Source organism: Pseudophryne corroboree, chromosome 7 (genome assembly GCF_028390025.1).
Source record: "Pseudophryne corroboree isolate aPseCor3 chromosome 7, aPseCor3.hap2, whole genome shotgun sequence".
Lineage (NCBI taxonomy): Eukaryota > Metazoa > Chordata > Amphibia > Anura > Myobatrachidae > Pseudophryne > Pseudophryne corroboree.
The window spans coordinates 500,428,747-500,447,738 of NC_086450.1; the positions used below are offsets into that span (position 1 = coordinate 500,428,747).

The 18,992-nt window shown below is 51.3% G+C and overlaps 1 protein-coding gene across 4 annotated transcripts in view; it reads right to left on the reverse strand.

Moving 5' to 3' along the window:
* SEZ6L2 (seizure related 6 homolog like 2) overlaps positions 1-18,992 on the reverse strand; it is a 174,366-nt gene that overhangs the window by 115,441 nt on the left and 39,933 nt on the right. For 3 of the 4 annotated variants that reach the window (XM_063935258.1, XM_063935257.1, XM_063935259.1), the window contains exon 8: positions 8,144-8,307. The exons of the other annotated variant lie outside the window; for it this stretch is intronic. In XM_063935258.1, coding sequence (XP_063791328.1) covers positions 8,144-8,307 — 164 coding nt within the window. The remainder of the gene's footprint in view (positions 1-8,143; positions 8,308-18,992) is intronic. 4 annotated transcript variants of the gene reach the window in all.

The window sequence follows — 18,992 nt, forward strand, 5'->3', positions numbered from 1 at the left end:
ACTTTCAGGGGTGGGAACCAAAACCAATACCTTGTCCCTCGGCTTCAAGGACCGGTTCACTGCCGTAACATCATAACTAAGCTTTTGATGTTGCTGGGCCAAGTTCACGTATTCTTTTACAAGTGGCTCAATTTGTCTTAAGTGACCATAAAGTTGAGATACAAATTGCACAATGTTAGGTTCTTGGGACGGTTGTTGTTCCCATCCTTCTTTTAAGCGATCTAGGATTCCTATAGGTTGTTTCAGGGCTACCAAGAAAAATTCTCGGCCCCCGGTACAACAACTTCTTGGGCCCCCCTGCTCCCACTGGAGGGGGTGTGACCACAGCATGCTGAGGGCATGGCTACTTTTCTTTGGGGGGGTGTCTAGCACATCAGAAGCACCCACACACAGGAGCATGGCATGCCTCCCAGCCAGGATAGTAGAGAGCCTGGCTGGGCCCAAATACTTTTCAGGGGGCATGGCCTAATCAAAGGAGGCGTGGACCTGGGCCCCCACTGGACCAATTTATCAGACCTGGGCCCAGGTAATTTGTACCCTCTCCCACCCCCTCTCCCGACACCACTGGGTTGTCTACCATAAAGGAGTTCAAAGGGGCTAAACCCCGTAGATGATTGGGGTATCTCCCGAACTGCAAACATTAAATAGGGTAAGAGCTGGTCCCTGTCTCTATTATCCTCAGATACCGCCCGCCTTACCATTTGCTTCAGGGTGCGGTTTAAGCGTATTACTAATTCGTCTGTTTGCGGACTATACCCCGAGGCGTTTATTCTTTCAACCCCCAACAGACGGCACAAATCTTTCATTACCTTAGACATAAACGGTGTCCCCTGGTCAGTTGAAACCTCTTTTGGGATCTAACACTCTTATAGCATGGTCTTGAGCAACAACCTCCATTATCCACGGAGGGCTGTTCTTATCTGGCTGTAGCCAGGCTCTACCTAGCCTGGCCAGTTCTGCCAGCTAAACCCTCGGAGCATCAGAGGGGTTCAGTCACCAATTATGGAATTTCCGGGCTTTGCTGGGGCCCGTCATGCCAACCCTGGCGATGACAGCCTTTTTCAGGAGAGACTAGGAATTAGCTTCAGCCACTGGCAAATCCACATAGGCCCTCTGAGCCTCCCCTGGAAGACAGGGAGACAACTTTGCCACCCAATGCCCCTCTGGCCATTCTAACCTAAGCCTGGTAGCAGTGCTTTCAAAGGTACACAAAAACGCTTCTATATCATCTGAGTGTGTCAGCTTATGCAACACTTCTTGCTCCTGTCCATCTTTTCTTATCTCCACCAATTCCTCCAGCAGCAACTGGATCTTGGTTTGCTGGCCTTGAATCAGGGTTTGTTGCCCCATGTCCAATTTAGCAAACATTTTCCAGACTTCCTCCACTTTGTGGATAAATTTAGCAGGCTTGACAAAATATCTCTGGCAAGCCAGTCTTAACAGACAAATAAAACAAATTGCAGCTAGCGATGTGTGTGCGTCCCCCCTACTGGCCACACTGCCATAAATAAACACACAATACAGCGTTTTCTGGTCTCTAAGCCACATACATCCACATCAATAATGTTAACTGTGACCAACTGCAGTTTAATGGCTGTGTCACAATCCTGACTGTAGGTTTTATATTTGGTGACTTACCCCTGCCATCTGTCCTGGATCCTGTGTCCTTTCACTCACGGAGTTAAACAGCTTGTCAGCACTATGAGTTTTCCTGAGTTCTCTGCCTGAGAGGTAATAGTTAATTAGCTCCACCTGTGGTGATCTCCTGTGTGAGGCTGAATTCAGTAATCTGAACTTTAGGTCTAAAAGCCAGCATCCTGTGTTTTGCAGAAGTCCAGGCTTCAGTGTTCTCTCGGCCTGCTAGGCCTCATTCTACATCACAGCCTTGGCTAGAGTAGTCACATGACAGTGTCTGTTCACCTGACCCAGAGTTGTCCAATCCTCTGCCAGCCTGAGACTGTCTGCATCACCTAATCCTGCTCACCAATCATTAAGGACCAGGAAGTATAAATCAGGAGGCTGAGTTAGAATCTGGGCCAGTTCCTCGTGTCACATACAGCCTTGTGTGAGTCTTTATGCTGAGCTCCCTTAAGGTAACCTTTGTACCTAAGTTCCTGTGGAAACTCTGTTCCCTTGTTACCGTTTGGTTTACTTGTGTGTTGCCATTTGATTTCACCATTTCCCTGAGTCTCAATGTAAAGGCACAGCTGCAATGTTTAGTCTTAAAGGCACAGTACTGAATTCCGTGTTCTCCACTGAAAACCACAGCTGTCGTGTTTCAGTTTTACTACTGTTGTAGATTGGATCTCCAGAGCTCAGTACCTCAGTACCCCCGTGCCTCAGCACCTCCGTGCTTCAGCACCTCCGTGCCTCAGCATCTCCGTGCTTCCAGCACCTCCGTGCCTCAGTACCTCAGTACCTCCGTGCCTCAGCATCTCCGTGCTTCCAGCACCTCCGTGCCTCAGCACCTCCGTGCCTCAGCATCTCCGTGCTTCCAGCACCTCCGTGCTTCCAGCACCTCCGTGCTTCCAGCACCTCCGTGCCTCAGTACCTCCGTGCCTCAGCATCTCCGTGCTTCCAGCACCCCAGTGTCTCTACGCACCCCACTGCCTCTACGCACCTCAGTGCCTCCACGTACCTCAGTGTCTCCAAGCACCTCAGTGTCTCCAAGCACCTCAGTGTCTCCAAGCACCTCAGTGTCTCCCAGCATCTCAGTGTCCCCAAGCACCCCGTGCCCTTTAGCACAGTTGTACCTGTTATTCTTCACTGATTCATCAGCGCCTTTCCAGTTCTGTCTTTCAGGAGACCTTCAGCGCCCACACGTGCTTCCTGTCTGCCGACCTCATCCTGCATGAGGAGAACCTGGATTCGGCCATCTTTGCCGCGGTTCCTCTTCCCAGTCACCGGAAGAGACCCCGAGTCCACAACACTTCCAAACCAGGTCAGTGGTGGTATTCGTGTAGTCCTCCAGTCGCCCGCGCAGACTTCGCTAGCACCGGGTTCACAAATCCTTAGTCATGACAGTAGGAACTGGCCCCATGGACCCGGCCGAAAGTGTTTGTCTGACGCAGGACCTCCTAAGCAATATTGCAGGACGCTTGGAAGGTCTGGAGTCGACTCAGCATCAATTGGCACAGTGTCTGCAGCGGAATTCTTTCTCCAGAGATTCTCTGACCTTCTGCTCTAAGACTCCTGACCAACTGCAGATTTTCTACCAGATGTTACTACAGTTACAAGAACTTTTGCCTAGTATTCTCTCTGTGATGCCTGATCTCCTCAGGAATACTACCAACGTTGTTGATCCTGTTTTGTCCCAACCAGTTAATAGAGTCTCTTCCTCTGTGCAAGGAAAAGTTGTTCATCAGAGCTATCCACGGCCCAAGCTCTCTGAAGCTGAACGTCAGCGGCGTAGGGAGCTACACCTCTGTCTTTACTGTGGAAATTCCGGTCATTTTGTTAAAGACTGCATTCTTCGCAAGCCAGGGAATGGTGACAAATCTCAGTATCACAGTGCTCATGTCTACAAGTCATCCACAGTAGCCGATCCTGCTACTGCTGACGGGGGTATCAAGATGGCTACTCGGAAAGAGACTCAAATTTATGACTGGGGTCCGGTGATTAAAAGACCTTATCCCAAGTTGGGTGTCCAGAGAAGAATATTCAAGCCATTTAGAGTCACAGAGGAGTCCGGGTGTCCAGCCCCAGGAGGGGCGTCTTCAGAGTGTCCAGCCCCAGGAGGGGCGTCTTCAAAGTGTCCAGCCCCAGGAGGGGCGTCTTCAAAGTGTCTAGCCCCAGGAGGGGCGTCTTCAGAGTGTCCAGCCCCAGGGGGGGCGTCCATGTCTTCAGCCCCAGGAGGGGCGTCTTCAGAGTGTCCAGCCCCAGGAGGGGCGTCTTCAGAGTGTCCAGCCCCAGGAGGGGCGTCTTCAGAGTGTCCAGCCCCAGGAGGGGCGTCTTCAGAGTGTCCAGCCCCAGGAGGGGCGTCTTCAGAGTGTCCAGCCCCAGGAGGGGCGTCTTCAAAGTGTCTAGCCCCAGGAGGGGCGTCTTCAGAGTGTCCAGCCCCAGGGAGGGCGTCCGTGTCTTCAGCCCCAGTGAGGGGTACAGAGAGACTTCAGAGCGCTGCCCAGCCAAAGAGACTTCAGAGCGCTGCCCAGCCAGAGAGACTTCAGAGCGCTGCCCAGCCAGAGAGACTTCAGAGCGCTGCCCAGCCAGAGAGACTTCAGAGCGCTGCCCAGCCAGAGAGACTTCAGAGCGCTGCCCAGCCAGAGAGACTTCAGAGCGCTGCCCAGCCAGAGAGACTTCAGAGCGCTGCCCAGCCAGAGAGACTTCAGAGCGCTGTCCAGCCAGAGAGACTTCAGAGCGCTGTCCAGCCAGTGAGACTACAGAGCGCTGTCCAGCCAGTGAGACTACAGAGCGCTGCCCTGCCAGAGAGTCTACAGAGCGCTGCCCAGCCAGAGAGTCTTCAGGGTGCTGCCCAGCCAGAGAGTCTTCAGAGTGCTGCCCAGCCAGAGAGTCTTCAGAGTGCTGCCCAGCCAGAGAGTCTTCAGAGTGCTGCCCAGCCAGAGAGTCTTCAGAGTGCTGCCCAGCCAGAGAGTCTTCAGAGTGCTGCCCAGCCAGAGAGTCTTCAGAGTGCTGCCCAGCCAGAGAGTCTTCAGAGTGCTGCCCAGCCAGAGAGTCTACAGAGTGCTGCCCAGCCCCGCGAAGAGGGGGCTCTTGCCTCAGCCCAGCCCCGTGAAGTGGGGGCTCTTGCCTCAGCCCAGCCCCGTGAAGAGGGGGCTCCTGCCTTAGTTCAGCCCCGTGAAGAAAGGGCTCAGTCCGTCCCGGTTCCAGCCGGTCCAGCAATACTCCAGGCTCCGCCTGGTCAGTTCGTTCCGGTTCCAGCCGGTCCAGTGTTACTCCAGGACCAGCCTGGTCAGTCTCCTTTGGTTCCGGCCAATTCAAGTATCCTCGGATCCAATCCAGTCCTACTCGTCCAGTCAAAGATTTCTCCAGTTTCAGCCTCTAAGCTTTCATCTGATGGTTTACCACCTATTTACTTCAATGGAGATTTACTGCAATACGCCGCTCTGGTTGAACAATTTCTCTCTCGGATGGAGTCTGATCCTTCAGGTGCAGTAACTCCTTCCAACGTTACTCGATATCTGTTCCTGGCATTCAGAGGAAGAGCTTTGGAGTGGGCCAACATGCTTTTTGAGAGTAATGATCCTGTGTTCCATGACTTACAGACTTTTAGTAATGCTGTGGTTAAAGAATTTGGTCCTAAACCTATGGAATCTGACTCGGTAAAGATATCCTGCTCTAAAGGGAATGCAGAAGGAAGTTTGTGCTGTCCTCCCAGGGATAATCTAAGAATCTCCTTCGGTAAGAATCCGACCATTAAAATTGCTCATGTTGGAGTCTCTCCTAGCCCAGAGAATTTAAAACTCCAGTGCACCTCCTTTTCATCTGCAAACTGTGTATCTATGGGAGATTCATATCTTCCATTAGACTTGGACTCAAACTCTGAATTTGATCCAGTTCATGATGCTACTCCTTTCTTGGGAGGCCCCATGTTTTCTAAGGAAGGTTTTTCTTTACAGGAGATCCCGCTGTCCTTGGTCAAAACCAAACGTTCCCGTAAGAAGAAGAGGCATCAACGAAGGTCCTAAATTCTTCTGTATGAATTTCTCAAGTTCCTCTAAGATTTAAGATGGGTGTCCGGAGTCCACCCTTGAAGAGGGGGATACTGTCACAATCCTGACTGTAGGTTTTATATTTGGTGACTTACCCCTGCCATCTGTCCTGGATCCTGTGTCCTTTCACTCACGGAGTTAAACAGCTTGTCAGCACTATGAGTTTTCCTGAGTTCTCTGCCTGAGAGGTAATAGTTAATTAGCTCCACCTGTGGTGATCTCCTGTGTGAGGCTGAATTCAGTAATCTGAACTTTAGGTCTAAAAGCCAGCATCCTGTGTTTTGCAGAAGTCCAGGCTTCAGTGTTCTCTCGGCCTGCTAGGCCTCATTCTACATCACAGCCTTGGCTAGAGTAGTCACATGACAGTGTCTGTTCACCTGACCCAGAGTTGTCCAATCCTCTGCCAGCCTGAGACTGTCTGCATCACCTAATCCTGCTCACCAATCATCAAGGACCAGGAAGTATAAATCAGGAGGCTGAGTTAGAATCTGGGCCAGTTCCTCGTGTCACATACAGCCTTGTGTGAGTCTTTATGCTGAGCTCCCTTAAGGTAACCTTTGTACCTAAGTTCCTGTGGAAACTCTGTTCCCTTGTTACCGTTTGGTTTACTTGTGTGTTGCCATTTGATTTCACCATTTCCCTGAGTCTCAATGTAAAGGCACAGCTGCAATGTTTAGTCTTAAAGGCACAGTACTGAATTCCGTGTTCTCCACTGAAAACCACAGCTGTCGTGTTTCAGTTTTACTACTGTTGTAGATCGGATCTCCAGAGCTCAGTACCTCAGTACCCCCGTGCCTCAGCACCTCCGTGCCTCAGCACCACCGTGCCTCAGCACCTCCGTGCCTCAGCATCTCCGTGCTTCCAGCACCTCCGTGCCTCAGTACCTCAGTACCTCCGTGCCTCAGCACCTCCGTGCCTCCGTGCCTCAGCACCTCCGTGCCTCAGCATCTCCGTGCTTCCAGCACCTCCGTGCCTCAGCATCTCCGTGCTTCCAGCACCTCCGTGCCTCAGCACCTCCGTGCCTCCGCATCTCCGTGCCTCAGCACCTCCGTGCCTCAGCACCTCCGTGCCTCAGCATCTCCGTGCCTCAGCACCTCCGTGCCTCAGCATCTCCGTGCTTCCAGCACCTTCGTGCTTTCAGCACCTCCGTGCCTCAGTACCTCCGTGCCTCAGTACCTCCGTGCCTCAGCATCTCCGTGCTTCCAGCACCCCAGTGTCTCTACGCACCCCACTGCCTCTACGCACCTCAGTGCCTCCACGCACCTCAGTGTCTCCAAGTACCTCAGTGTCTCCAAGCACCTCAGTGTCTCCAAGCACCTCAGTGTCTCCAAGCACCTCAGTGTCTCCAAGCACTTCAGTGTCTCCAAGCACCTCAGTGTCTCCAAGCACCTCAGTGTCTCCCAGCATCTCAGTGTCCCCAAGCACCCCGTGCCCTTTAGCACAGTTGTACCTGTTATTCTTCACTGATTCATCAGCGCCTTTCCTCCAGTTCTGTCTTTCAGGAGACCTTCAGCGCCCACACGTGCTTCCTGTCTGCCGACCTCATCCTGCATGAGGAGAACCTGGATTCGGCCATCTTTGCCGCGGTTCCTCTTCCCAGTCACCGGAAGAGACCCAGAGTCCACAACACTTCCAAACCAGGTCAGTGGTGGTATTCGTGTAGTCCTCCAGTCGCCCGCGCAGACTTCGCTAGCACCGGGTTCACAAAACCTTAGTCATGACAGGCTGGCCTGCCTGACTCACTTACCCAGCTGCTGTCCGTGCGGCTCAGTCTCACCGAGTCACGGGGCAGCGGGTAGCATCCTGTAATGCGTCTGGCTGCCGCGGTGGGTAAATCCAGTCACCTTTTCCAGGACTCTTTGCTACTTAGTAGCGTCTAGCAAAAGGGTCCCTGTTCGGGTGCCAAATGTGACAAGGATCAAATATACCGGGTAAAAGTTCCAAGCGCAAGGTTTATTTTTCCACAGCTTCCCACAGGCAGGCAGCTCTTAGCAGAATGTCAGCAGTTGCAAGCAAGCCACGGGTCACATAACAGATCACAGCAGGTCTTTTGCAAACAGGGTGTAACTACTCCAGAGGCCACTAAGTTCCAGGACTCCTAACAGTAACCACCCCCTGGGCCTATCACCTGGGCGACTAGTTCACCGTCAGGAGCACTGTTCCTCTGGCTGATTCCTTTTTAAAACAAGCTGACGGGTGTCTGCAATCAGGCTTGCTGTTTCTTAGACTTGACCACACCGAAAACCTGGCCTGGATTCTTTCCAACCACCTGCATTGACTGATAACAGGGACTAAAACCTTCCACTTATTTCCACATTTATTTCATTATTAGTAATAAGATGTATTTTCGTATTGACTTATCAACTTTTATTTAAGGTGTACTGGCCCTTTGAGTGCTCTAAGAATTAATACTATAATTTTTACGTAGTGGACACCAGTGAGCTCATATGTAGACAGTAAGAGGCCATAATCACCCTCATAGCGCAGGCTGAGAAGCAGGGGTACCGCCGGATTCTCCGAGACAAGCTCGATGTAAAGAGACTGCGCATCACTCAGGAGACCTCTTTCTGGGGCATCGTCTATATCGGAATCATAGATGAGCGGGGAGAGCGTGGAACTGCCGGAGTGGACCACCAGCCTGACAAGAGAGACAGTGTGAGGGAAGGGGTCACAGAGACTGTCTATACAGAGAGAGAGAGTGAGGGAAGGGGTCACAGAGACTGGTTATACAGAGAGAGAGAGAGTGAGGAAAGGGGTCACAGAGACTGGCTATACAGAGAGTGAGGGAAGGGGTCACAGAGACTGGCTATACAGAGAGAGAGTGAGGGAAGGAGTCACAGACACTGGGTATATATAGAGAGAGAGAGTGAGAGTAAGGAGAGGGAGACACAGGGACAGTATACAGAGAAAGAGAGAGAGAATGGAGTGTGTCACAGAGACAGACTATAAAGATAGGCAGCATGACAGGTGGTCACAGAGGCAGGGTATAGAGAGAAAACGAGATTTATGGTAAGAACTTACCTTTGTTAAATCTCTTTCTGCGAGGTACACTGGGCTCCACAAGGATAGACATTGGGGTGTAGAGTAGGATCTTGATCCGAGCCACCAACAGGCTCAAAGCTTTGACTGTTCCCAGAATGCACAGCGCCGCCTCCTCTATAACTCCGCCTCCCTGCACAGGAGCTCCGTTTTTAGTTAACCAGTCCAATGCAGTAGCAGGAAAAGAGACGACAACGGTTAGTAGCCACATACACAACACTCTCATGACAAGAGAAGTGTCAGCGGCTAATGCCATACCAACCCAAAGAAGCTAAGGCCCTCATTCCGAGTTGTTCACTCGGTAATTTTCTTCGCATCGCAGCGATTTTCCGCTAATTGCGCATGCGCAATGTTCGCAGTGCGACTGCGTCAAGTAAATTTGCTAAGAAGTTTGGTATTTTACTCACGGCATTATGAGGTTTTTTCTTTGTTCTGGTAATCGGAGTGTGATTGACAGGAAGTGGGTGTTTCAGGGCGGAAACTGGCCGTTTTATGGGAGTGTGTGAAAAAATGCTGCCGTTTCTGGGAAAAACACGGGAGTGGCTGAAGAAACGGGGGAGTGTCTGGGTGAACGCTGGGTGTGTTTGTGACGTCAAACCAGGAACGACAAGCACTGAACTGATCGCACTGGAAGAGTAAGTCTCGAGCTACTCAGAAACTGCACAGAAAAATCTTTTCGCAATATTGCGAATACTTCGTTCGCAATTCTGCTAAACTAAGATACACTCCCAGAGGGCGGCGGCTTAGCGTGTGTAATGCTGCGAAAAGCGGATAGCATGCGAACAACTCGGAATGAGGGCCTAAGTGCGTCAGGGTGGGCGCCTTGTGGAGCCTAGTGTACCTCGCAGAAAGAGATTTAACAAAGGTAAGTTCTTACCATAAATCTCGTTTTCTGCTGCGGGGTACACTGGGCTCCACAAGGATAGACATTGGGGATGTCCTAAAGCAGTTCCTTATGGGAGGGGACGCACTGTAGCGGGCACAAGAACCCAGCGTCCAAAGGAAGCATCCTGGGAGGCGGAAGTATCGAAGGCATAGAACCTTATGAACGTGTTCACTGAGGACCACGTAGCCACCTTGCACAATTGTTCAAGGGTCGCACCACGGCGGGCCCAGGGCCGGCGCTACCACTAGGCAGCTTTAGGCAGCTGCCTATGGGCGCCGGCACTTGAAGGGCGGCGCTGAGTGGAACGCCATGAGGGATGAGACATGTGAGGAGTCCCATCTGCCGGCCGGGGCTGAAGCTGCATGTCATCCTGAGCCAGGCACTTCCTCTCACCCTTGGTAAGTTGGTAGTTGTTCATTTGCGTTTCCTGCTGCGGCAGTGTTGCCAATCACAGCGGCATCACAGCGGGGAGGAGATTACTGCGGGGCGATCATGCCTGTAGCTCAGCTGGGAGGAGTTGAGGGCGGCCCGATTAATACATCAGCTATCGATCCACTATTGTAGTCCAGTTCACACAGTACGAGAGGGAGGGTGGCAACATGTTTTGGGGGCGGGCTGTCTCAGTCTGGGCGAGTCATATGGAATGTGCCCAGCTTAGACTCACTCGCAGCCGGACCAGTTTGTTCAGCAGCAGCTGGTGACCGTGACTTCTGTCCAGCAGCGGTAGTATGGGCACTCTTATGTTCAGGCTGACGCTGGGAGGAAGGCAAAGCCATTTACAGGGAACTCCTGTCCCCGCCTCCGCCTAGCTCCTCAACTAGAGCTGCACGATATTCTTGATCTCTGGCTCTGCAGAGACAAACCCAGTCTCTGCCCTGCTAAGCTCTAGAGGCTGGTCCCTCCCCCAAGATCAGCCACCAATGAGCAGCATTCTATTTTCACAGACCCACCCCTACTTCTCATCCTTCTTCCTCCTTTGGGGTGCCAACCCCAAAATACCACCATTCCCAAGATGGAAAATCATTTTATTCTGATGCTGGTCCTAACAGTGCCGCGGATCCCCTGTTCACTGGCCTCACTCAGGTTAGTGATGTGGCTGCACTACACCTCTCTCATTCTGTCAGCAGGACAAGGTTGAAGCCCACTCGCTGCAGGCTGACCCCGGAAGTGCAGTTGGGCGAGCAGGCTTCTCTCTTCCCTCACACTGTCCTGCGTTGGCATTGTCACTGCATATCTCCCCCCTCCAAGTGCATTCCAGCACATTCATTGCTGAGGGGAAAGTTGATGCAGAATTGTAACTCCCTCTCCAGCACTGGAGCTGGAGAGAGGAGAAGAAAGGTGGGGAGGAGTGGTGCTGTTATTATGGGAGATTAATGGGGCAGTATGTCAAACTGTGAGGTGGGCAGTGAAGGGGGCATTATTTGTGTATCTATCTGCCATGTCTCTCTTTTTTCCCCCATGTCTCTCTCCCCGTGTCTCGCTTTCCCCATGTCTCGTTCTCTCTCTTTCCCCCATGTCCCTCTCTTTCCCCCATGTCTCGTTTTCTCTCTCCCTCCCCATGTCACTATTGGCCCTGACACCAACAGTACTTACACCCTGCCATTAGTGCAGCGGGCACCTCACCTGGACCCTGCAGCTGCTCGTGGCACCTGCCTTTTGATTATCTCTATATGGTGTGTGGGGGTGGGGGTGGGGTGGCAGGAGGGCTTGGCGGTTAACTGATAGAGTAAGTGCCATCAACCCTAGTTACGCCTCTGCCGGCAGCCACTACCCCGTGCATGAGTGCATCTCCAAGGGAAACATCCACCCGCTGCCCTCCGGCTACCTTTCTAAATTTATAGCCAGATCTCTCCCTAATCCTAACCCCTTTAAACCAAACTGATAGACCAACGCTATATCCTATCCTTAATACCCTAACCCCATCCCCAAACTAACCCAATACCCTAACCCAAATCGCCAAAACAACCCTAATACCCTATCCCTAATATCCTTGTCCAAACCAGTAAACTAACCCTAATACTCTCTAGTCCAAAACCCTAAAGGACAGACTGGATGGGTCATATGGTCCCTGTGTGCCGTCAAATTGTATGTTAAGAAAATATTCTTTCGCGCAGCACTAATATTATCAGGAAGTGTCTGTGGAACTTATAGCGGTATTCAAATGATATGTCACGCCCAATATCCTTTCTAAAGTGATCCCCGTTATTGCACATATCGTGCCCTTAGTAATCAGGTTTAGCTGTATAAAGGGTTAGGGGGCCTCGCTACCCCAGGGGTAGCGAGCTGAAATGATGATGCCACACCCGTCAGCAGAAACAGAACGTGTGTAGAATGGGGCAGAAAAAATTGAATACCGCCCATAAGATGCAGCCTTCGCACTTTTTCACCTGGTGGGCTGGGTATTGGGGGTGATTCCGAGTTGATCGCAGCAGGATTTTTGGGCAAAACCATTTGCACTGCAGGGGAGGAAGATATAACATGTGCAGAGAGAGTTAGATTTGGGTGGGTTATATTGTTTCTGTGCAGGGTAAATACTGGCTGCTTTATTTTTACACTGCAATTTAGATTTCAGTTTGAACACACCCCACCCAAATCTAACTCTCTCTGCACATGTTATATCTGCGCCACCTGCAGTGCACATGGTTTTGCCCAATTGCTATCAAAAATCCTGCTGCGATCAACTTGGAATTACCCCCCATGTGCACTGCAGGGGAGGCAGATATAACATGTGCAGAGAGAGTTAGATTTGGGTGGGTTATTTTGTTTCTGTGCAGGGTAAATACTGGCTGCTTTATTTTTACACTGCAATTTAGATTGCAGATTGAACACACCCCACCCAAATCTAACTCTCTCTGCACATGTTACATCTGCCCCCCCTGCAGTGCACATGGTTTTGCCCATTTGCTAACAAAATTCCTGCAGCGATCAACTTGGAATTACCCCCATTGTGGGGAGGGGTGCACTGAAAATTTGCCTAGGGTGCTGAGAAACCTTGCACCGGCCCTGGGCGGGCCACCCAAGAAGGTCCAACAGACCGAGTAGAATGGGCCGTAATGTGAGCAGTAGCCGACAGACCAGCCCTCACATCAGCATGTGCAATCACCATTCTAATCTATCTGGCCAAAGTCTGCTTGTGAGCAGGCCAGCCCCGTTTGTGAAATCCAAACAGTACAAAAAGAGAATCAGATTTCCTAATGGAAGCAGTTCTCTTCACATATATACGGAGAGCCCGTACCACATCCAAAGACTTCTCTTTGGGATACAGATCAGGAGAAACAAGTGCCGGAACCACAATCTCCTGGTTAAGGTGGTAAATATCCGGGACGAGTCCTAAGAACCGCCCGGTCACGCTGAAATATCAGATATGGGGAACTACAGGACAAGGCACCCAAATCCGACACTCTTCTAGCTGAAGCAATAGCCAGCAGAAACACCACCTTAAGGGAAAGCCACTTAAGATCAGCTGAACCAAGAGGTTCAAACGGAGACTCTTGTAACGCCTCCAAAACCACCGACAAGTCCCAAGGAGCCACAGGCGGGACATAGGGAGGTTGGATACGCAACACACCCTGAGTAAAGGTATGCACATCAGGTAAGGTCGCAATTTTTCTCTGAAACCACAGCGACAAGGCAGATATTTGAACCTTGAGGGAGGCCAGACGTAGGCCTAAGTCCAGGCCCTGCTGAAGAAAAGCCAACAACTTGTCTATACTAAACTTGGAAGCGTCATAATCGTTAGATGCGCACCAAACAAAGTAAGAATGCCAGACCCTATAGTAAATCCGAGCCGAAGCCGGTTTCCGGGCCCGCAACATAGTTTGAATGACCGCCTCAGAAAACCCCTTAGCCCTTAAGATGGAAGCTTCAAGAGCCACGCCGTCAAAGACAGCCGGGCTAGGCCCTGAACGAGGAGGTCTGGGCGTTGTGAAAGTAGAATTGGACGCTCTGACGATAGGCCTTGCAGGTCTGAGAACCAGTGCCGTCTGGGTCACGCAGGAGCTATGAGAAGCAGAATTCCTTTTTCTTGCTTGAACTTCCGAATTACCCTGGGCAGGAGTGACACCGGAGGGAACACGTACGGCAGCCGAAACCTCCACGGCACCGCCAGCGCATCCACAAATGCCTCTTGAGGATCCCTTGTCCTTGCTCCGAAGACTGGAACCTTGTGATTGTGTCGAGACGCCATCAGATCTACGTCTGGAAGACCCCACTTTTCCACTAGGAGTTGAAACACTTCTGGATGGAGGCCCCACTCGCCGGCATGTACGTCCTGACGACTGAGAAAGTCCGCTTCCCAATTCAGGACTCCCGGAATGAAGATTGCCGATATGGCCGGTAGATGGCGTTCCGCCCAATGTAGAATCCGTGATACTTCCTCCATTGCCAGACGCCTTGATGATTTATGTAAGCCACTGTGGTGGCGTTGTCCAACTGCACTTGAACAGGACGGTTCTGAATTAAATGCTGGGCTAGGTTCAATGCATTGAAGACCGCCCGCAATTCCAGAATGTTGATAGAGAGGAGGGACTCCTCCTTGGTCCACCGACCCTGAAGGGAGTGTTTCTCCAGCACCGCGCCCCAACCTCTTAGACTGGCATCTGTCGTCAACAGGACCCAGTTGGATAGCCAGAAGGGACGGCCCCTGCACAATTGTTGGTCCTGGAGCCACCAGAGCAGCGACAGACGGACCTCCGGAGTCAATGAGATCATTTGAGACCTGATCCGGTGAGGCAGGCCGTCCCACTTGGCTAGAATCAGCCTCTGGAGGGGGCGAGAATGGAATTGAGCATACTCCACCATGTCGAATGCTGATATCATGAGGCACAGCACCTGCATCACCGAATGTATCGACACTTGCGGACGAGAAAGGAAGCAACGAATCCTGTCCTGAAGCTTCAGGAGTTTCTCCTGACACAAGAACAACCTCTGGTTGTGAGTGTCCAATAGCGCTCCCAGATGCACCATGCTCTGAGCAGGGATCAGGGAGGATTTCTTCCAGTTGATGAGCCACCCATGGGCTTGTAGAAACCAGACCGTCATATCAGGATGACGTAGGAGATGTTCTGGGGAATTTGCCAGGATTAACAAGTCGTCCAGATACGACAGTATCCTGACCCCTTGACAGCGGAGTACCACCGTCATCACCGCCATAACTTTGGTGAAGACTCGCGGAGCCGTTGTTAAACCAAAAGGTAATGCCCGAAACTGGTAACGGAGGTTGCCAATAGCAAACCTCAGGTATTGCTGATGTGACGCTGCTATAGGAATATGCAGGTAAGCATCCTGTAAGTCCAGGGAGACCATGTAGTCCCCAGGTTCCAAGGCCAGAACTATAGAGCGAAGGGTTTCCATACGGAACTTGGTAACCTTCACAAACCTGTTCAATGCTTGAGGTTGAGAATGGGCCGGGAGGACCCATTCGGTTTCGGGACTAGAAACAGCGGAGAATAGTACCCCCGGCCCCTCTGCGTAAGAGGCACCTGTACTACGACTCCTGTATCCAGGAAGGTCTGTACCACCGAATGCAGAGTGTTTGCCTTTGTCTGGTCCAATGGGATGTCTGTCTGGCAAAATCGATGAGGGGGTCGGTTGTTGAAGGCTATGGCGTAACCTCGAGTGACAACTTCCCGAACCCAGGCATCTGAAGTGGTCTTCAACCATTCCTGGGTATACCCTAGAAGCCGGCCCCCCACCCTGGGATCCCCCAGGGGGAAGCCCGTCCCGTCATGCGGCAGGCTTATCGGCCTTGGAAGCTGGCTGACGGGCCGCCCAGGCTCTTTTTGGCTTTGGCTTACCAGGTTTGGAAGTGCGGGCCTGCTTGTTGTACGCCTGATCTTTTGCTTTAGCTGAAGGATGAAAGGGGCGAAAGGAAGTACCTTTAGCCTTCGACACAGAAGGAGCGGTACTTGGCAGACAGGCAGTTTTGGCAGTAGCCAAGTCAACCACTATCTTATTTAAGTCCTCCCCAAACAGAATATCTCGCTTGAAAGGGAGTACCTCCAGGGTTTTTCTAGAGTCCATATCCACAGACCAGGATCTCAGCCACAATATCCAGCAAGCCAGGACTGACGTAGTAGAGGCCTTGGCTGCTAGGATATCGGCATCAGAAGCTGTCTCTTTAATATAGCGAGAAGCTGTGACAATATATGACAAGCATTGTCTAGCATGGTCAGAAGAGATTTCAGCTTCTAACTCCAAGGCCCATGCTTCAATAGCCTCTGCAGCCCATGTTGCTGCAATAGTGGGCCTTTGTGCAGCACCCGTGAGGGTGTAAATCGCTTTAAGACAACCCTCCACACGTTTATCCGTAGGCTCTGTTAGAGACGTGGCGGTAGTGACAGGTAGTGCTGAGGAAACCACCATCCTAGCCACATGTGAGTCTACTGGAGGAGGCGTTTCCCAATTCTTAGACAACTCTGGTGCGAGGGGATAGCGAGTCAGCATCTTCTTTTGAGGCACAAACTTCGTACCCGGGTTTTCCCAGGGTTCCTGACGTATATCCACTAGGTGGTCAGAGTGAGGTAAAACTTGTTTAACCACCTTCTGACATTGGACCCTATCTGGTTTCTTAGGAGGGACGGATGGCTCGGGATCATCCGTAATCTGTAGAATTAACTTAATAGCCTCCAAAAGATCAGGAACATCCACATGTGAACTACCCTCCCCATCAGCCGTATCTGAGTCAGAACCTGAGGGGTCAGTATATGTGCCGTCTTCATCAGACGAGGTGTCAGTGACAGCAGTGGATTGTGAGGAGACAAGCGCTCACTTAGAGGACCCCTTGGGCTTAGGCGAGCAATGGTCAGACTTTTTAGTAGTCAGGGACTGGTTCAACTTCTTCAATTGAGCAGATAAATCGTCCGCCCACGGCGGGTTAGCTGCGGGGACCACATAAGGTTGTACCAGCATTGGGGGTCCCATAGGGGGTGTTAGTTTATTAACTAGCGTATGTAGAAGCGTGGAAAAAACGGCCCACGATGGGTCATTATGTACCTCCGTTGCCACAGTCCCACTGGGGGGCAAGGAGCCCCCAGAACCAGAGCCCACAGCTGCTATAGTCTCCTCATAGGGATCTGTGGCTTCAGCAACACCGGCAGTGTGTTCAGCCCCAGAACCGTTACCCTCAGAAGCAGACATGATATAACTTGCAGTATCAGGTAACACAGTACAATTGGCAGCAGCACAATACCTCTTACCCAAACCCCTGCACAGTGTACTCAGCACTAGCAGAGATAAAGGAGAGATATGGTGACTAAATCACAGAGAAAAATACGTATTAAAGTATATCTTTGTGAAAATCCTATATTAAATAACACCTGACGCACCAAGCCCCCTCAGGTTATAGAATATAGGGATAGCAAGTTGAGTGAAAGACATGAAATGGACACCACTCAGCTATCTAATGCACACACAGATAGTCACAGTTTGTACAATGCAGAGGTTATTACTAACAATAATACTGCACTGGACTAGCTTATATATATAGCTATATAGTCAATAGATATAACACTGCACAGTAAGAACTGGATGTATATCACAGGGTAATTGTACTAGAAAACCCTGACTAAATGCACTCTTTCTTAACTAGCACTGTCTAAAAAGGCAGGTAGTATATTTAAGTGTCATGTAAAGTCACAGCACTGACAACCAGGCGGCTTTACATAGGAGGATTTGCCCAAGCAGTCCCAGGAACAGTGAAGCTGAGAGATAATGGCGCCCAGAGACTGACAGGGAGTGAGGGAGAGACAGATATGCAGCTCCAGGGCGGGAACATTTGCGGGAAATGGCGCCCTGGGGCTGGGGGAGGGGCTTCAGGTCTAAGCCTTATCCCCCTGCTGGCAAAACCACCGGGTACTGTGGGCTACTGAAAATGGTTTAGAGAGAAAATCTGACCTGCACCCATGCCCTGGTGATCTAGTGGGATCGCCTGTACTGCCACAGTGTCCACCGCCAGGGCGCGCGGCCCGCCTCATACTGACCGCGCTGGATCGCGATAAAGACCGGGTCCCGCAAGCGGGACCCACTCACCACCTCCTGAAGCGCGGCCACGGGATCCCGGAGAGCCCCCATCATGTGTGCCTGACGTGAAGAAAACCGGAGCCTCCTGCTGTAGTTACCCGCCAACAAGGGCTCGGGAGTGTACAGCGCCGCTGGGGAGAGCTGGAGCTGCAGCAGTGAATGTCTTCTGACATTTACCACCGCTGCTGCCCTTGAAATCTTCACTTTTTTCTTCAAAAAAAGCTTTTCTCAGGGCTGCCTGGAGCAGCCCCTCTGTTATGTGCCTGCTTACTGCAGAACCAACTACAAAACTGAGCTCCTGTGCTGGGAGGCGGGGTTATAGAGGAGGCGGCGCTGTGCATTCTGGGAACAGTCAAAGCTTTGAGCCTGTTGGTGCCTCGGATCAAGATCCTACTCTACACCCCAATGTCTATCCTTGTGGAGCCCAGTGTACCCCGCACAGAAAGAGGTGAAGGGCTATAGAGACAATACAGATATAGCTACAGAGACAGCATAGAATGAGATAGGGAGAGGCCACAGAGACAGTATAAAATGAGATAGGGAGAGGTCACAGAGAAAGTATAGAGTGAGACTGGAAGAGGTCACAAAGACAGCACAGGGAGAGAGAGACAGGGAGAGGTCACAGAGACAGTATAGGAAGAGAGAGACAGGGAGAGGTCACAGAGACAGCATAGAGTGAGACAGGGAGAGGTCATATAGACAGTATAGAATGAGACAGAGGGAGGTCACAGAGATAGTATAGTGAGATAGAGACAGGGAGAGGTCACAGAGACAGTATAGTGAGATAGAGACAGGGAGAGGTCACAGAGACAGTATAGTGAGATAGAGACAGGGAGAGGTCACAGAGACAATATAGGGAGAGAGACAGGTAGAGGTAACAGAGACAGTATAGAGTGAGACGGAGAGGTCAAAGAGACAGTATAGGGAGAGAGAGACAGGGGGAGGTCACAGAGACAGTACAGAGTGAGATAGGGAGAGGTCACAGAGACAGTATAGGGAAAGAGAGACAGGGAGAGGTCACAGAGATATTACAGAGTGAAACAGGGAGAGGTCACAGAGACAGTATAGGGAGAGACAGGGAGAGGTCACAGAGATAGTATAGAGAGAGACAGGGAGAGGTCACAGAGACAGTATAGAGAGAGACAGGGAGAGGTCACAGAGACAGTATAGGGAGAGAGAGACAGGGAGAGGTCACAGAGACAGTATAGGGAGAGAGAGACAGGTAGAGGTCACAGAGACAGTATAGAGTGAGACGGAGAGGTCAAAGAGACAGTATAGGGAGAGAGAGACAGGGAGAGGTCACAGAGACAGTATAGCGTGAGACAGGGAGAGGTCACAGAGATAGTATAGGGAGAGAGAGACAGGTAGAGGTCACAGAG